This window comes from Microtus ochrogaster, chromosome 18 (assembly GCF_000317375.1).
Source record: "Microtus ochrogaster isolate Prairie Vole_2 chromosome 18, MicOch1.0, whole genome shotgun sequence".
Lineage (NCBI taxonomy): Eukaryota > Metazoa > Chordata > Mammalia > Rodentia > Cricetidae > Microtus > Microtus ochrogaster.
In genome coordinates this window covers 45,099,071-45,119,306 of record NC_022020.1, presented here as the reverse complement: position 1 = coordinate 45,119,306, position 20,236 = coordinate 45,099,071, and the positions used below count along the sequence as shown (strand labels likewise).

The 20,236-nt window shown below is 37.8% G+C and overlaps 1 protein-coding gene across 1 annotated transcript in view; it reads right to left on the bottom strand.

The window, feature by feature from the left end:
* Positions 1-20,236, bottom strand: part of Adamts19 (ADAM metallopeptidase with thrombospondin type 1 motif 19) — a 177,927-nt gene that overhangs the window by 43,516 nt on the left and 114,175 nt on the right. The window contains exons 15-17 of the mRNA XM_005356385.3: positions 17,088-17,208; positions 10,366-10,446; positions 3,390-3,547 (exon numbers count right to left, since the gene is read on the bottom strand). Of these exons, the coding sequence (XP_005356442.1) occupies positions 3,390-3,547; positions 10,366-10,446; positions 17,088-17,208 (360 nt within the window). The remainder of the gene's footprint in view (positions 1-3,389; positions 3,548-10,365; positions 10,447-17,087; positions 17,209-20,236) is intronic.

The window sequence follows — 20,236 nt, the reverse complement described above, 5'->3', positions numbered from 1 at the left end:
GAAAAAATTTTTAAAAATATTCTAAATTGTAAAAAAAAATTATGGATGTGGGAGGGTCCAGCCTATAGGGAGTGGTAGCACCCTGGCAGGTGCTCCTTGGTTATATCCTTGGAAAGCAGGTTGAGAAAGGCAACATTCCTCCAGGGCCTCTACTTCATTTCCCATCTCCACGTTCCTTCCCCTTCAGTCCTGGCCTGGCTCCCCTCAGGGACGGAGTGTGTCCTGAGAGTTGTAAGCTGAATTAAATGTTTTCCCATACATGTTAGTTTGGGTCATGATGTTTTATGGCAGCAGTGAAGCCCTACGGCAGCAGCAGAGCTCTTTCTAAGATACAGGGTAAAGATGGAAACTAGAGATCACTATTAACAGTGGCAATGAATCACTGGAAGGGTGATATTTTTGTTCTGTGGATATTTACAACTTTGGCAACATGTATATTTAAATGGATTTCAAATAAATATTAGAATAGTAACAACACAGACACACAAAAGAGTTTAGCAAACTGTAATGGGTCAATAGGAATGACTTTGAGTCTAGACTGTGCTGAGCCACACTTAGGGGTTATGCTATTTTGGTTTTCACTGGTATCCATAGTCAAGGTCAGAATGGGATAATCTTGAATTTTATACAGAAATAGTATATTATATATATAATATACATATATTATATAACACATATGTGTCTATGCATATATTTTAAACAAAGGAAAATAAATGGACCTCTGTATTTTTCACAAAATTTAATAAAGTATGTTAAATGTTAACCATATAAAACATGTCATGTCTGTGAACCTGACAATCTGTGCAAACAGTCGGTACATTAATTTCCACATATATTTTTAAGGTATGTGCTTGGGGAGGCATATTGGATATTTATCCATTTTCTAGAATAGTTATAATTATAGATAATTCAGAGTTAATACAACTTGCAAAGATACATAAGTGAGCCCATTTCAACTGAAGTTTTCTTACTTTCTCTCAGATTTTGTATATCATTTTGAAAGAAGTTTACAACATATTTGATGTGTGGATTGTGCAGTTAGTATTTTGGCTTTATGAACATTATCTCAATGATACAATTAATAGCTTTTTTAAGTTTTCAAATCTGAAACCTACTGCGTACCAAGTTTAGAGTATATCACAATACTGATTATGGCTTAAATATTTCTTCATCTATTGCCAATTATAAATTACTTTCAACCTACTAAGGAGTGAACTTTGCATTTTTCATTGTCATGCCAATACTATCGTGTAATTTTAAATTTGGCGAAATGACCATACGAACAGCTACTTGCCATCCTACTTAATTACATGAAAACAATCCTGTTTCCCACATGAGCTACCTTTTCAGTGCTATCAAATATCTAATGTCACTTAAAACCAATAAATTGGCAACAGAACCACAGCTCTTTGGCAGAATCCTTTGCAAAAGGAAAGTATCAGCATGTTACAGTCACGGGTACTCATTGAGGCAATGGCCACACAAGACATTGCCTTTCAAGTCAAGGACCAGTTTTCAATCTGCAATAGTCATTAGGAGAACTATCTCAGAAATACAGTTCCCTTTAAATCACCAAATACATCCAGGTCCCACACATACCTTATTTTAGACCTGGCTCACTGAGCTCCCTATGTTCTGTGATTCCAGGAAAAGCTTTGGCAATTATTAGTCAGATTAAGGGCTCTGCTGCAAGAAAAGTCTCTGATTCTGGGGTCTGACATATGTTGTTTTCAGACTTTAAGCAAAGGCTCGTTACATGTCTCAGTCTTGTATTGTTCTTAAGTATGTTCAAACTCATCTATATGATTATAGAATGTAGATAAACATGGTAGTGCTTTTCAGTATCAAATCATTAAAAATGTTTGCTATTGATGTCATTTCACACCAATCAGTCGGAGAAGATGCTAAGCATTTTCTCTGGACAGCAGAGGACAGACAGGATCTTCAAATTGAAATTGTGAAGTGGGATATAAAGGAACTGTGAGGAGATGCATAAAGGGACTGTTCAAAGACCATATACAATTATGAGCCAAAACTTCCACAGAAGAACAGAACTGAACGCTAATTTTTTAGTGAAAATGAAATCATGTTGACAACATTTCACATGTTCCTTAACCTTCTTACATAGGGCAACTGTGCGCATTAAATGTTCTGAACAAATGCGAAGCCCCTGGTCAGCTTCCTATCCACAGTGTCCGAGGGATAGTATTATTTATACTGGTCAGAAAGCACACACTGCTCACTTTGCCCTTTTGTTACTGTTAAAGCAAAAGGACTGCATTTTATATAAAGCCTGGAAATTTGAATCCTAGTTTCTGGACCAGCAAAGGTGATGTCAGGGAGGAGCTGTGAGAAATATGTGGATCTCACATTCTGACCTAAACCAAGTGCATCAGAATGTACACTTAAAAAGAGCCCCAGACAAGAGGTCCATCCAAATAAGATAAGCAGTGAGTTACGGTGTGACCTGAATCTCTGGATCCTAGAAGGAACAATAGAGATGTCTATAGCCAAGGAAAGACCAGTTCAACTGGAGTGAAGATGTTAAATAAGGTGACACATCCCACTACAAGCAAGCGAATCCATGTGTCAGAGTGGTTTTCTGTGCTTGGGTATACAGGAGGTGTTGGGTCTTTGGATTTTAGATTCCTTACTGCCGATAGAATGAAAACTCACTCTATCTATACAGTCACTATTCTGAATAAGTAACCATCAGCCCGAAGTGCCTTGAAAAAAAGCCCATGAACATCCTAGCAACCTGGACACAACCCCGCTGCTCAAGTCCTTTCCCTTCCAATTTTCTTAATGCACATTTAGTCTTTTGCTACATGGTGAAGAACATTGCAGTTCCAATGCATGAAAATGTGCAGTGTTCATAATTTAGAGTAATCCATTAACCTGGTGAGAAATACAGAATGGAGACTGAGTTTGCCAAATCCCTCCTCTCAAAACAATATGTTACCAAAGATGCCTTCTAACAGACACAGATGAGACCCACTAAGTGGATATTACTTGCTTTGTCTTGATAAAGACACATTCTGGTTAGTAACTGAATGCTTTTAGGGAGAAAAGAGTTCTGTATTCTTTGGTGGCGATAGATTTCAACTGTGAGCTTTTCAATTCCCTAGAACATCTTGCTCCTCTTTAAGTAATCACAAATTTTAGATACCATAATTTTAATGTTCCTGCAAATATCTTAGCTCTTAAACAATTTAAAATGCTGATCTGACAATTCTGATTTTAAGAACAAATAGGAGGGAAAGGGAGAGAGAAAGAGGGAGAAAGGACAGAGGGAAGGAGGGAGGGGAAAGGGGGAGAAAAGGGAGATCACCAATTTCTTTGTCATGAGAAGCTGATTTTGCAACACTACCCCAATTTCTTCCTCTTACCAGGAGATGTAAAGGTGTGGTTGTAGGGCCTTTGGCAGAGATCTTCTCCCAAAGGCCTCGTCTTATGTAATGAACTGTAGTTCCAGCTAAGTTGAAGGCTCCAGAATGTTCTATCTTCCAGTCACTGTTTATCGACTGTTTGCCGGCATCTCGAAGAGCTTTAAGAAGATAAAACACACGATGAGCGTGGACAACGCTACTGATGAGCATCCTCTTACAGGCATTCCCTGTTGCTACTGAAGTCAAAAGAGTTTTCAATCATCTGCTGTATCTCCCCCCAAAGCTGTTCTGCCACTTCTGCTCCCATCAATTCCAGCAACAAGCTCATGAAAGTATTGAAATTCATTGCATCATTATTCTCTATAAAGTAGTTTGGGTTTTTTTCTTTTCTTCAAGACAGGGTTTCTCTGCAGCTTTGGAATCTATCCTGGAACTAGCTCTTGTAGACCAGGCTGGGATCACAGAGATCCGCCTGCCTCTGCCTCCCGAGTGCTGGGATTAAAGGCGTGCGCCACCACCACCTGGCATATAATATAATATATATAATATATTCCTTATTATAAAATACCTTAAAGGAAAGTTTTAAAAACATACATAATTTTATTTTATGAGATCAGTGTTCAATTGTTAATCCTTACTTGAAAGTGAACTATATTGATAGGAACATCTCAGAACATTGCCAACGTCCATTAAAACCAACAAATGGACATACCTCAGAAAATGTTACAGTTTTGGGGGGAAAATGGGAAATTACTCATGGATTTATTTATAAGATTTAGCATTTGTTAATATTTTTGTAAATTATATTAAATATTTTGAGAAATATTTTTGTCTAATGTTGTACATGGATCAATATTTTCCCACTTCCACGCTTTTATTTCAGGTTACAGTGATCAGTTTATGGTTCCTGAAAATCTCTAATAAAAAAAAGTTTTAAAATGCCCATTGGGGTTTATGGACTATGATATTCAGACTCTGTTGATGTCTTGGCTTTCAGCATTTCCTAGAAAATGGCATACACATGTACATGCGAATCCAGCCAACTTATTGGCTCAAGAGTCTCTTCATCCAGAACCAGGAGTTTGTACAAATCATGTTTCTTGACTTTTTCTTTTTACTTCATTAACTTAAAGATATTTTTGAAAATCTTGCTTCTGACAATCGGTGGAACTGCTCTGCTTCTCACTAGACAATGTATGGAGAAACAGTCTTCAAACTTCCCATGTCTGAGGGCGGAGAAGAAAGCTGGGATAATCTCTACAATTGCTTAGCAGCCTTGTTGAAGATATTTAACAGATCCCTCACTGGGAGGTTGACTTCTGCAGGGCACAGACTGGGAAGGTTTCATGGAGGAGGGAGGCACAAAGAGTGGAGTTCACACTGGCTAGGATAGCTAGCATCTGTTTTATGGAGCACTGGAGAAGAGTGAATTACAAGAGAAAAAAACGCTCCTAAAGCATTCACAGGGGACCTTTGACCTTAGAGCTAAATATTCAGCTTCAAACAATAGGGTGTAACTATCCAAAGCTGGGGAAAGAACAACTGCCAAGAACCTAAGGACTTTTAAACTTTTCAGTTCAAATAGGTATGGAGAAAAATGCAAATTCTAGGTAATTTCAAGGCGTGTTGCTTTTGAACACGGAGAACCTAAAAAAGCAGGTGGTTAAAAAAAATAAATAATTAAAAATGAAGATTTAACAGACTTCATATTAAAGCAACCTGAGACAATTATAACAAAGCTTTACAACAGTCTCATCATATACAGCTGGTCCAGAAGTAAATTAACTCTTTAGGAAAATGAAGTTTAGACTCGGTAATAAAGAAAACGTAACATAGCCACTCATCCATGCTATGTTAATTATGTTCACCACCCAGTTAAAAACTTGCTGGGGATGTGGACACCACAAAATTGACTTTGAATAATTAGGGAGGCATCAGGAATAAAACGAGATGAAAGAACCTTAGAGACAGTGGTACTAGTGAGTTAAGCCTTTAAATATGCACACACATTTATAAGAAGTTATGTAATAGTGGGGAGCAATGGGAGCTGGAAAATATTCAAATAAAACGTATTAGAATATGAAGACATATCAAATACTGAGCTTAATAAACAGGCTTCAAAACATATTAGACCATGACACTTTCATAGGAAAGAACTAAAGCTCAGGAAACAGAGACCTGATGAACACAAACAGCACGGCGCACATGTGGGGGCCACTCCGTGGGTGATACCCGAGTGACTGGAATTTTTAAAAAGGGAACAAGGACATATAAAGTATTTGAAAGCTCAGTGCTTAGAAATAATTTTAATTTTCTTAAAATAAAATCTCCAAATACATAGGTCTTAAAAAGTACAAGGAACTCATGGGAGAAAATACAGACACAGACACACACACACACACACACACACACACACACACAAAGCCACACAGGTAACATGGTGATTGGGAGAACAATACAGACACAGACACACACACACACACACACACACACACACACACACACACACACACACACAAATCCACACAGGTAACATGGTGGTTGGGAGAACATAGTTTAGAGTGGACCGGAAGGAAGAAAACTTGTGGCTTGTGAGCATTTTGAAAATTGCCAAAATGTGGCTCTCCTCAACAATGAAGCTTCATTTTGCAACATATGGAAACAATCACGGGAATCCCAAGTGGTCAAAATACAGAGCCCTGACTGCTGGATACCCAACACCAGCTGATGCATCTACAATCTAACACCTAAACACCAAGTTCAAGGCACATCACGGAGGAAGGGGAGGGAAGATAGTAAAACCCAGAGGAACAGGACGTCTGTCTCTGTGAGACTGTTCTCTACATACGACAAGACAGCTTGAACTCTCATCCGCATGGTAGTGTAAATAAAACCTGCACAGTGACTACACTGGTTGAAATCTTGCAGGAGTCCACCTCTAGATGGAGAGCTACATGCAAGTAATGTCTGCTGAGAGCCTCCAGGGACAAACCCCTATTGCTTATCCAGCCTTACATACAAATACATACAAGACTGAGCAGACTGTACACACACACACACACACACACACACACACACACACACACACACACACAGACATCTTCTGGCCTTTACATGCATGTGCCCAATTGAATGCAACTGCACATACATGTGCATGTACTACAAATTCACATACACACACATGCACACACACTAAACTCTTAAATGATAAATAAAATTTATTAAGGTTATATGACAATCTGAAATATATAATAAAACATCAAAATGCATAAGCTAACCACTGGTTTGAGAGAAAAATGTCAAACATTTTGATATCCCTTTATTCCTCTGTCTCTAGTTGATTAGACAAGAGGGATATCTGTAAGCTTGCAGAGAAGTTGAATTATACTGATCCTAAAGACTATAGCTGGAAATTCCAGAATAACTCCTTGAGGTCAAAGGTGATAAACCAAGTCTCAATTTACACCTGACTGGATATAGTTTTTTATCCTAAGACTTAACACTGGAAATGCTTAAAAGAAAACTTACATAAATAGCTCAAAGTAACTGTACATTAAGTCTATTTAAACATAACTCCTAGATCTCAGCAGAAACCACAAAGGTGTTATGGTAACAACTTAACCTGAGGGTGCACTGTAGATCACAGGTAAAGCTTTTGTAGCTCTCCAGTGTTACAGGAGGAAAGAAGGCAGCTAAAGCTGCTCTTCCGTTTGTATCTGTGGTAGGAAAGCAATTAAAATTCAGAACCAATGAAAGAAAACCACAGAGGAGTGAATCGAACAGAAACAAATTAACAGTGGAAGCAACCAGTGACACAAAGTGTTGATTATTTGGAAACTAAAATAACTGAAAACACTTAAACTGCTCAAGAAAACCAGACACAAGGTGACAGTGGTAGAAATAAGAGCCCGAACACTGTCCTGGGAGAGGGCGCAATAAGAAAATACCAGAAGCAGCTCTAAGCTTTAAAGAAAACCAGACCACTAATCACAATCCCAGAGAACCTAGACAACATTGAGGACCCTAAGAGAGACATACATAGGAATCTACATGGGAAGTGGAAAAAGACAAGATCTCCTGAGTAAATTGGGAGCATGGTGACCTTGAGAGAGGGTTGAAGGGGAGGGGGGGAGGCAGGGAGGGGAGCAGAGAAAAATGTAGAGCTCAATAACAGTCAATAAAAAGAAAAAAGAAAAGAAACAGCTCTAAGCCAACTATTTTGAGAAAGCAAATGAAACAGATTATTCCCTGCAAAAAACAATTACCAAACCAGTTCCAAGGATCAAAGAATATATGAAATTATGAATTCTTATTTGTAATATCTATGTGGGGAGTTCAAAATAAAACATGGCATATATAAAAGAATAATAGAAATTAAAGGCCTTTCAAAAATAAGACATCAATTTGTTTAATCATCAAAATAAAATTGTTACTAATTTTAGACAAAATAGCTTAGGCAAAAGAGGGAATACAGGGTTCTTCAAATACACTAAAATGTGTTACTGTTTTACACTAATCAATAATACTTATTTGACTTTATAAATACTCAAAAATTACGTTTTTATATATTCTGAGAATAAGGGCCTTTTGAAGCCAAGTGGAATTATTTTCTCTCAGATCATGGCTTTTCTCTTTACTTTTTAAATTGTTCCCTAAAATGATAAATAAAGCTATTATTTATGAAATTCTGTTTATACATTCTGTGTGTGACACACTTTTATACTGACTCTGTACACTCTTACTCAAGGTGGTGTTTGGTTCACGGTGTCTGTTTTCTTTTTGGTTCCTAGGTTATTTTTAATATTCTATTTGTGTGCCACTCAAGTCTTCTGAGGGCTGGTTGGAAGGGGGATTGTTTCTAGAAAGTGCTTCCTGTAGCACATGTCAGTGATATTGATACTACATTAAGAAAACTAGTCCTGAGTCTTGTGGCTTCACAGTTGGATGAAGTGGGTGCAACATACTTGCGGCTTTGCTTTGCTTTGCAAATTCTCAGGAAAGCTGATTTTCCATGTCCACCTTAGACTAATATTAATATAGACACTTCCTCCTTCCTTTCTCTGCTCATGTATAGCTACATTCCTGCCCCTCCATCACACAAAACGTGGAATCCTTTCAAGTCCCACTTTGAGTGGAAGCCTCCAGTGCGGGTTATTCTGCAGCATCCTTTGCTTTGTATTCTGTCAACAGCAGCGCCCTGGCTCTGAGTTTGACTTCAGTTACTGGATGAAGGTTTCAGGTGACACTTCAGGGGACTCAGCATTCGGCTTTCTGTTTTCACTGTAGTTTTGTCCTTTTAGGACCTCTTATTGCTGTTTTGGCCTTTCGGACCTCTTCATTTCCCTCCTGCTCAGACAATGGTGCAGGCTAAAGCTTGTCCCTTCCAAGTTCCCATGTTGAAACCCGACTCCACAGTGTGATGGGATTAGGAAGTGGGGTCACTGGGAGGTAATTAGAATTGGCTGAGGTCATTAGGGCACAGTCCTTATGAATGAGATTAGTGTCCTTGTAAGAGCCCTAGGAGCCCTTGCTTCCTCTTTCTAGGCCAGGAAAGGACACAGAGCCCCGTAATTTCCAGCTCATAAAAGGGCCTCATCAGAACCCAACTATACTGGTCTCCTGAGCTCATATTTCCAACCTTAAGAGCAATGAGAAGAAAGTTGTATTGTTTAAAACTCACTCAGGCTGTGGCTCTTTGTTATAGCACCTTAAAGTAATCAAACTAAGAGGTAAATAATGAAAGGGAGGGTTTCTTTGTCTTTTACTCATTTCAAATTATTTTAAAACTATGTTTGCCGTAGTGCCTTGTGTGTGGAATTGTACAGAGTAAGTTGAATTCGGTGCCTTTTGTGAGATTTTTTTTGGAAGTCATAAGCTACAATGATTTTATAAATAAAAGCATAAGGTTTATTCATTTTAGGCTAACTGCTCAATCATTAACAAAAGAACATTATTATCTTCAGAGAAGCCATTAGTAGGTGAGCGTAATTTAAAGAAAGGAAAAATATATTGGGAATTTATTGTTCAGTTGAGAATAATAAGGACATCACGTGTCTCAAACAAAAAGTTCCAAAGTGTTTTTAAAGATAATTTAAATCTGTTTGGCCCCCTGTCTGACATGACTTTAATTCTATTTGATTCCACTATCTCTGATGCTTTCTCTGTTCTATTGAAAAGTTATCAGTTGACATAATTAAAACATGGATAATGCGAACTGGACTTATTTTTTTGTTCTCTTTTGTAGTGTGTGTGAAAATTAGACTTGTTTTTTTATCCTCTTTGTGTGTATGTGTGGGTGGGAGGTTACAAGGAAGAGGGGGTGGACCTTAGAGAATGGGCGTGACTGGGGTGCATGCCCCAAAATTTTCAAGTAATCAATAAAAATATGTAATAAGAATATATAAAAATAGCCAACCTAGCCTTTCCTATAAGCAACACTCAGATTTTTAAAGGCAGTTTTTCTACAGGAGAGCTTTCCTGGTGTGAAGCAAGACAGAAAAAAACTCAGTAAACTGTACATGGCTTATTTTGAGTGACAAGATTTCCCATTTCTAAAATAATCATTACACAAAAATACCTGTGCAGTCATATATAAAATAATATGCATTTGCACATACACACACGTATACACATGAAATAAATGTGTTAATTGGTTGTATCATATATACACATATTTGGAATAAAACAAGGCAAAGTCATTTAATGCGTCTTTGTTTTAGGTTTTTGTTTTGTTTTTATTTTTTTGTTTTTTTGTTTTTTAATCAGGAGTTACATTTGGAAGTACTTGACACTCTCAACAGAAAGCCAAATTGCTTTTGCTCCTGGACTGCCTTAGAGAAAGGGAAACACTTGCTTAATATGAGAAGAGACACTTTCTCGGAAGTTCAAGTGTGAACCTAAAAACAGACCAACTGTGTCGCGACCTGGGGAGCTGGGGTCCTACTAAGCTCCTGTGTGAGTCTGTAGCACCTGTTACCTAAGTAGCTATGTGCCGGCTTTTCCTCCACAACTTTGATTCTTCTTGCTCCAGCAGGGATCACCAGCACTTCCACATAACCTGTAAGAGTCAGTAAAACATGCAGTGAATCTCGGCTCTTATGAAAACCCTTCAGATTGACTCGCCCCTGCCCACCTCTGCGTTTAGTTACTGCTACCATGGTCCAAAGGCTGTGGAGGGAAAATGCTTCATTATAAAGTTGCCGTGATTTCTGGAGAAGATTCTTGGAAAGACTGAGCACAGCGCTCGATCGAGAAGGCAAGAAGATGATTGTTCTCCATGAAGTCCCATGAGGAGAGGAAGAAACCAGCGGCATAACCTCTCTAGAAATACAGCAGGACAAACCAAATCACCCCGGTGAATTTTGCCCTAGGAATTCTTCAAGCTAGAAAAAGCAGAGAAAGTAAAACACTGGAGATGATACAGTTGGCCTGGACCATTCCCTGCAGCGAGTGAGCACAGCAAGAGAGAACAAGAGTTCCTGGAAGATGAACAAAAGATTAGACAGTGGAGCTGGGGAGAAGTGAGTGAGGTGTAGGGCCACAGCAAGAGGGCTGCTGTCACCTCTGCAGGTGTCACAAAGATCAACCAAAGGCACAACTGAGTGCTCTCAGAAAACATTTTCCAGCCACGGTCATGGATGTGGTCGTTGAAAGAGAGTAAGCCAAGATTGGGGAAAATGAGAGACTGTGCAGGAAAAGAAGGAACTGAGCTCCACTTTGTGAAGAAGAGGGATAAAGAAGCCTCGTTTTGGCTTAATAGTTTTTCTAAAACTAACATTCTTTTTAAACATCCTGTGCAAATTCATGTATCTAACTAAAATCTGGCTTGCACCTTTAAAAGAAAAAAATAATTTCGAAGTTTTCTCCTGTATATAAATTATTATAATTCTTAAAAAATAATTAATCAGCATTAATATAAAGTAATATGTAGTTCATTTGGTGGCAAGGATAAAATAAAGGCATGTGGTGTGTGTGTGTGTGTGTGTGTGTACATGCTCCTACATGCATAGGTCAGAGGTTGACCTCATGTATCTTCCTCAGTCACTCTTTACCTTATTGTTTTGAGATGAGTTCATTCATTTAATCTGGAGCTCACTGGTCCAGGAAGACTGAATGGTTTGCTTTCAAGCCCCAGGGATGCCCTCCCTGTCTCTATTTCTCCTGCACTGTGATTACAAATACTCAAGGTCCTGCTTGGATTTTTTTCCTTCTCTTTTTCTTTTTCTTACAGATTAAGGGTTTGAACTTTGGTGCTTATGCTGAACAGTTTACCAACTAAGACATCTCCCCAGTTCCTGGGCACGTGACTTTTTACAATCAAGACTTTGATCCAAGACACTACAAGACACTGTTTATCTAATAACTCATTGAATTGCCCATTTTCAGTAGCATCCAATTATTTACTGCAGTTCCAACTGGAAAGCACTGACATTACATCACACAGACAAAATAGCAATGACAACAGACTCAAGGTTGGTGGGTATTTTGCCATATAAATAAGGCAGGATGTACAGTTAAGGTAGGAGTTAAATAAATTATAAAAATAGGTTAAAATATAAATGGAACATTCTGGCTAACTCTCTGTTCATTAATATAAACTAGAGTTTTAAAGTCACTCCCCGTTTCTGAACACAAATTGCTTAGCAATTCACTGCTATTCTTTAGAAGTATGTGTATGTGACTCACATTTGAAAACTCTGGCATCATCCACACAAGTCAAGGGAACGTTTTACAAAAAGATAAGTGTTCAAAGTTGTCTTAGGGAATGTGTATAGGAAGAAAAGGGGTTTGTTTTCTGTTTATACAGAAGAGTGTGAGGTAAGTGGTGGTATTAGTAGCTCTTGGATAACTTAAATCTGATGGAAAGAGAAGATGGAGATGGCTCAGTCTATTATGGAAAGTTTCAATAAGTATCCAAGGGAATAAACAATCACTTTGGATCTGCTAAACTCAGTGAGAGACTTCATAGAATATGGTTTGGAAACATTTCATGGAGAAGTAACATACATGATTAACTGAGATGCATTCATGAAGATAGAGATGACGTATAAACATCAGGAATGATCAAAGCTAAGAAAGAAAATGCAGAAGATGTTATAATGTAAAAAAAATTCTGAATTTGAAGATTGACTGAAAGTAATCTTTTTTTTTTCTCAATCAATTGAAAATAATTGATCGGAAACAATGAACACATGGGATAATGCAGTCACCTTTTCTGCAAAGAAATCAAGGGAGAAGGATCTAGTTTGGTGAGAATTTTCTCAGTTCAGCAATTTCTGTTTCACAAATGTTACACTACTGCAGTATAAACACCCACTATGAGGTTTAAAGCAGCCAGAACTCCAGTACAGGTCAGGTTATTATTGATGTGCCTTTGGAGATGCATCTGCACATGCAGCAATAAGTCAAATTGCTCCTAGAGAAAATCAAAGAGGAAAAGGAGTCAAGTTTATTTGAACTTGGTGATGGAGGCTTTAAGAACACAAGCCTGAAAAGAACTATTCTCAAGAAGGGAATGACTCGGTCGACAGTGGTATCTCTCCATGGTGGCCAAAGTTAGAGCTCTAATATAAAAGGAGACCTCAGACAGCCCACCAGCCACCCCATTCAGATCATTGTAAATCCCACAGCAAATAAATGTAGTGAAGTATGAAGAAGATATTAAATTTCAGGATTTAGATTTTTTTTAAAAATTAGAACATAATGGAAGTAGTATATCTCAATTCTTGCTTGACTTTTACAATGATGTGGGATTCCTCTGTGTATGCTATGAATATGTTTTATTGCCATTGGTTAATAAAGAAACTATTTTTGGCCAATGGCTTAACAGAATATATCCAGGCTGGAAAAGATATATAGAGAGAGTAGGCAGAGTCAGAGAGTAACCATGTAGCTACTGCAGGAGACAGACACTGGACACCGGATGGAACCTTACTGGTAGGCCACAACCATGTGCTGATACACAGATTAATAGAAATGGGTTTATTTAAGATGTAAGAGCTAGCTAGAAATATGCATAAGCTAATAGGCCAAGCAGTCTTTTAATTAATAGAGTTTCTGTGTGGTTATTTCAGGAACAAACAGGCAGTTTCTGCCTACATAGCCACGAATAGAATTACATGGCAAATCAGAGAAAAAGTAGTCTCTAAAATCAGGGCTGTGCATGGAAAAATCTTCAACTGGATTGGTTAATTATACTGATTCCCATGAATGGGGAAGAAATGTATTGAAAAATAATGACATATGAAGGTAGAAAGCCGTGGGCGGGGTATTTTCAGTACATAAGGCATTTGGGCACAATTGAGAATATATGTGTTTTAAAGGGAATGCAATAATGGCTAAGACATAGCTTAGAAGTTGTACATGAAGTCACTAAATCTAAAGCTAGAAACTTGGTTCTTTGGACAGGGGGTTCACATATAAAGCCTTATATTGTACCACCAGGACTGCAATCTTATCAACATCCTAAGATGCCAGTAGTAATCAGATTCTTCATGGCAATGGTAGCAGAGTCACAAGTAATATATTTTTAAGAGGTTCTATATGCTAGTCACCATTATTATTGCTTTAGATAGACTGTAGTATTTAACCATGATATTTCAATAAGGTTAACTATTCTTATTTTGAATTTCAGATTTTTGAGTTTAAGATTTAAATTTCAAAGTTTGGAGTTTAAGTCAACTGGTAAGTTATATACAAATATTCACTTTAAGTCTCCAAAACTTTAGATAAGAACTACTCAGCCTCCACTGTACTCTTACGATGTCTTAGCTCATTCCACATTTCCTGCTAGGATGCACAGTTCCTAACGATAAAATAAAGTAGATGAGACCATGACTCCCCAACCCTTGTAGGAATCAATCAAACAATTAAAAACTCTAAGAACACACTTTCATAATTCAAACCAGTATGTTCATTTTTGTCGTGGAATATTAATTTAAGATGTGTTACATTTGTTTATGTTGTGGAACATTTGTTTAATGATGCAAAGATGTGTAGCTTTCTTTTATGTTGCATTTGTTTAACTCCGTGAAACCGGGTGACTTTGCCTGTGTAACACTTCTGATTGGTCCAATAAAGAGCTGAATAGCTAATAGTGAGGCAGAAGAAAGGATAGGTGGGGCTGGTATGCAGACAGAATAAATAGAAGAAGAAATCTGGGAAGGAGAGTCAAGGAGCATGAGAAAGAGGAGTACTCCAGAGGCCAGTTATCCAGCAACAAATCCAACCACCGACTAAGAAGGAAAGAAAAGATATATGGAAATAAAGAAAGGTCAAAGCGCAGATGCTAAAGGTAGAAGGGATAATTTAAGAAAAACTGGCTAGAAATAAGTCAAGGCTAGGCATTATTTATTTGGGAGCTGGGTGGGGGGCCTCCCAAAGAGCCAAAACAGTGGGGAAAAAAGCAGCAAGAACACATTTTTTCATACAAAGAAGAATCACACATTTGACATCCATCTTCTTCCTATTGTTTACCACTTGCATGCACATCACCTCTTAACAGGACAAATACACAAGCTACCATACATTCCTTTAAGAAGCTATTCTAGGCTAGGCTTACCACAAAAAGTATAGTCACCATGAAAGATACAATAAACACACTAAAGGGAAAATAATAGCTCTCAAGTTTACTTTCTACCTCCAAAGGAAATGACTTATCAAACACTATATAGAGCAAGGGGACTAGACACACCCATGTGCATCAGCATGCTTGCTACTGACACAGTACCTACAGTGTGCATGGCCAACTGGGTGAAAAGCCTGAAAATCCCTTAAGAAATTCTAGAAAGTCCATTAACTGTAGGGATAAAGGAGTCTCTAGAGAAATAAAGAAAGCATTCAGAATGAAAAGTGACACAGAACTTTCAGTGGTATTTTGGTATTTCTGGGTGAAACTGAAGCATTATTGCCACCAAATAAAGAGCTCCAAACCCCGTGTGCATCTCTATTCCCCAGAGCACGGATCACATGTGTACCAACTGTGTCAATGTTCTTTAAGAACAGAGTGTGTGATATGTCCTTGGCCTTTCAGATCATTGCTGTACTTCTGTATTATAAATACTTCTCTTGTCACAACTGTGGGAAGGGTTGGCAGGTTATTACATTAACATTTTTTAACTGAAGGATAGAGACTCTGTTTCAACTAAGTGTATCTTGTCTCTCTTAAATGGGCACTAGAAGATTCCATTGCTTATCTTATTCTGTTAGGGCAAAGCAAAACAAGCAACCACATTTAACCTCAAAAAGGTTCATCTGATTTGCCTTCCAAAATGACTCACTCACTTGGAAAGACTCCAGTTTTCCTTGATTGTCCAACATAAGTTGATTGTTCTTCACAATATAACTAATTTACATTTTGTCATCAGAATTTATTTTTAACTAGAGAACTTAAGCTAAAGGTTAATGCAAAAACATAAATGATGGCGGTGAAAATAATCACGAATAGAGGCTGGAGGTATGATTCAGAACTTAAAAGCACTTGCTTGCTCTTTCAAAGGATCCAAGCCTGGATCCCAGCACCGTTTCCAGACCTCCCAACTGCCTATAACTCTCCAGCTCCAGGCAGTCAAACACCCTCTTCTAGCCTCTGTTGACATTCTCGCATACATGACATACACAGAAAGTTACACTAAGATTCATACATACACCTCAATAAATAATAAAATGCATCTTTTAAAATGAAAATTGTCATTAATGATGGCCAATTGATAACATGTCCAGGAGAGGAGTTGATGAAGCCCAGAAATTATGTGCTTTACCCAGAAAGCTTGAGAAGTTGATATGTAGTGATGTATGTGTGTTTATTCATACGTGTATGTATATAAGTGTGTATCTATGTGTTTATACATATAGATGTGTGTTTATATACATATATATGAATCGTGTGTGTGTGTGTGTGTGTGTGTGTGTGTGTACACAATACTTAGGGGCTATTACAATTCAGTGGAGATACTGTCACTTTCTGTGGTGAGGAACTTGAACTCACTCTCCCACTCTCCATAGAACCTTTATATCTATTCCACCCTCCCATCTCCCGTTTACAGATGAGAAAAGAAGACAGTCCAGAGGGTTGGGAGTGGGTAGAGAGATAGGAGGAGAGGGAGTGGAAACTAAGATTGGTATGTAAAATAAAAAAGAAAGTTTGTTTCCTTTTTTTAAAAAAATAAAATAAATTATAAAAAAGAAGACAGTAGGGCCTCTTACTATAATGTATTTGTTATTTCCCCCATGTCTGTATACCCTATTCTGAATTCCACCACTACTGTTTCAAATTTCAGCTTTAAAAAATATTCCCCTTAAAATTTAGTAACAACATTATCAACAAGGGAAAGGAAAGCTGAAAGCCTGCATACTAATATTCTCAATGGTTGCTTTAAGCTTTTGCAGATCTCAATTTTTGTTAGGCATGCTTTTCATTGTTTAATAAGCATTCTAGAAGCCTGGTAACATAAGCTGATGCAAATTAGATTACTCTCTTCCTGCTCTGACTTCCAGAATTCACAACACATGACTTCATGTTTTCATTATTGAGAAAAAGGCGCATTCAAGTTTCTGGCTCATACAATAGATAATTGTATGTCATCACCAAAATCACTGAAAATGTCTTCAGTAGAATGAAAACTGCGATCTCTAAATCAAATTTAATCTATTTTTTTTCCACAAAACACTACAGTTTATTAATATTAAAGAAACAGTTACCTGCCCCTCTGGTGTGATTAAAGTCACCTTTAATGACTTTGCATGATTTTCCATTGCCGTTGCATACGCCACAATGATCTTCCCTGGCAAGAGACCCCAGTAAACCATCACAACCAGCTTTCTGCAAGAAAAGAAGGGCATATGTCAAGAGTTGAAGTATTCTCCTGGGCCTGCAGCCCTGTCTGTAAAGGACCACACGCAGTTCTGTGCACTGCCCCCAGGTAGCAGCCTCCACAACACTGCCTGAGGCCCTGGGATCCTATGGACCTCCCTCAGATAGTGACCCTCCACCCTGCCACTTCTCCAGCACCGGGGGACCAGTCGTGAGTTCCATACTGCTTCTGCAGGTAACTCCCCACCCCCCCGACACACACACACACACACACACACACACACACACACACACACACAATCTAGCCCCTGCTACCTGTGGACCACCAGTTGAAACCTGTGACTGTGAGCCTTCTGCACATTTCTGGGAATCCTCAGTGAGCTCCTGATGATTCCATGTAAGGTTGGCTCCTGTACTCATAAGTTACACCAACTATAGCTAGCTTAGAACCACATCTGATACTCAGATGCACACCAATACTGAGTGGACCAAAGACTGAAAATTAAGTATCAACCAGGCAGTTTAAACTCTGACAAATCTGAAGAACAGCAAACTGAGATTTAAATGTCCACTCTACCAATGTTGGAATAGATATCCATAACAAAATATGTTATCAATGATGTAACTTCAGGTACCTTGGTCCCATAACAAAATCACAAAAACAAACACCCAAGAAAGTATATTCCCTCCAAAACTTAGTATTCTAATATTAATATTTTCTGAGAAAAGGAACTGACATGGTGCAGAAGACATTACTTTAAAATAGCAGTTGGAGATATATTCAGAGATGCAAAGAGGATATGAATAAATGTCAGAATGAAGACCATAAAAATAAAAATAGTGAATAAAAGAAAGAAAACAATTCAATATGTGAAATGCATTTTAATAAATGGATAGAGATTATGATTAAAACCCAAGTCAAAGATAACTTTAAATGAAAATTTTAGTAAGCCAAATAAAAACTCAGAAGAAAATTTTACCAATAGAATGGATCATATGGAAAAGGGAATATTGGGGTTTGAAGACAAGGTAAAGGAATTGGATCACTCAATCAAAGAAAAATGTTAAATTGAAAAACATTCAGGAACATGTACTAACTATGGGACACTAAAGAAATCTATCTATCTATCTATCTATCTATCTATCTATCTATCTATCTATCTATCTATCTATCTATAGGAGAGATAAAACCCTGGTCAAAGGTCCAAAGACTTTTTCCAACAAAATCATAGGAGAAAATTTCCCAGACTAAGGAAAGAGATGCTTATCAAATGCAAGAAGCACACAGAACACCAAAGAGACAGAACCAGAAAAGAATCCGCATGTCATAATAATCAAAGCACTGAAAGTACAGACCAAAGAAAGGTCAAGTCACAGATCAAGGCTGACTCAACAGAGTCGAAACATAGTTTTCATTGAAGATTTTAAGAAACTGAAGGGACTTGGACTATTATTTTTCAAGTTCTTAAAGATTCCAGATTCCAACACAGACTACTGTGGCCATACTATCCAACATAAACAAAGAATTAAGAAAAGCATTCTATGGTAAAGGCAGGTTGAAATAATGTTAAAATATGGGAAATAAATCCCATACTACCTTAGAAACTGGAAGGAAATCTTTGGACAGAAGAAAGAAATAAAGATGTCCAAGAGATGATAGTGAAAAGATAACATTAGCTAAATGATAAAGAAAGTCTAAAGAAAATAAACACTATAAAATCAGCAAAATGGAAGGAACCAATATATAATTTTTAATAAAAACTTTGAATAACAATGCTATTATCAGTATTCATTTCAAAATATACAGGTTATCAGAAAGAAACTAGATATCAACAAAACAAATAATTCAATCCAAAACTGGGGTGCAGATAAAAACAAAATTCTCAATATAAGAAACTCAAATGGCTGAAAAACACTTAAATAAATGTTCAACCTTTAATCCCAGCACTTGGGAGGCAGAGGCAGATGAATCCCTGTGAGTTCGAGGTCAGTCTGGTCTACAAGAGCTAGTTCGAGGACAGCTAGGACTGTTACACAGAGAAACCCTGTCTCGAAAAACCAAAACAAAATAACAACAGAAAGAAAAAGAAATGTTCAACATTATTAGCCATTGTATAAATGCAAATCGAAAGTAATTAGAGATTCCATATTACACTGTTCAGAATGGCTAAGTTTAATAACCCAAGTGAAGGCTCATGCTGGTGAGGATGTAGGAAAAGGGGAACACTCCTCTATTGCTGGTGGAAGTGCACACTTATACAGCCACTATGGAAATCAATATGGTAGTTCCCTCCAAAAATGGGACTGACTTTGTGTACTTTAAACCCAGTTACATCACTCTTGAGCACATATCCAAAATATACTCTGTCCTACCGTGAAGACACTTACTCAACTATGATTACTGCAGCGTTAGTCATAATACCCGGGAACTAGAAACAACCTAGATGCCCCTCAACTAAAGAATGGGTACAGAAAATGTGGCACATTTGTACAAATGAGTATTATTCATCTGCTTAAAAAATGACATCATGAAATTTTCAGCCAAATGAACACAACTAGAAAAAAATTTCATCCTGAGTGAGGTAACCCAGACCCAGAAAGATGAATATAGTATGCATTCACTTATAACTGTATATAACCATTAAGTAAATGATCATCAAGCTATAACCTGTAAGGTAAGGTAAAGAGGAGAGGTCTAGGAGGATCTATGAATCTCCCTGAGAGGGACAAATTGAATAGATTTCAGGGGTGGACTGGGGGTGAGTGAGGATAGGAATGGGAGGATTTGGTGGGGAGGGGAAGGGGAAATAGGGTAGAGAGAGAGAATGTGGGGTGAGACAGCTAGAATTGAGGGGCGTTTGAGGGGTGAAGTGGAAACCGAGAGCAGTGGAAACTTCCTAAAGTATTTGAAGGTGATCCTTATAATAGGAACACCGAGTCTCAATTGGCCATTTCTTTTCACCAAATGAGGCTTCAAGTAGACTGGGTTACGTTCAATTGAGCTGCTGGCCAAAGGATTTCATGGAAATCACAGACA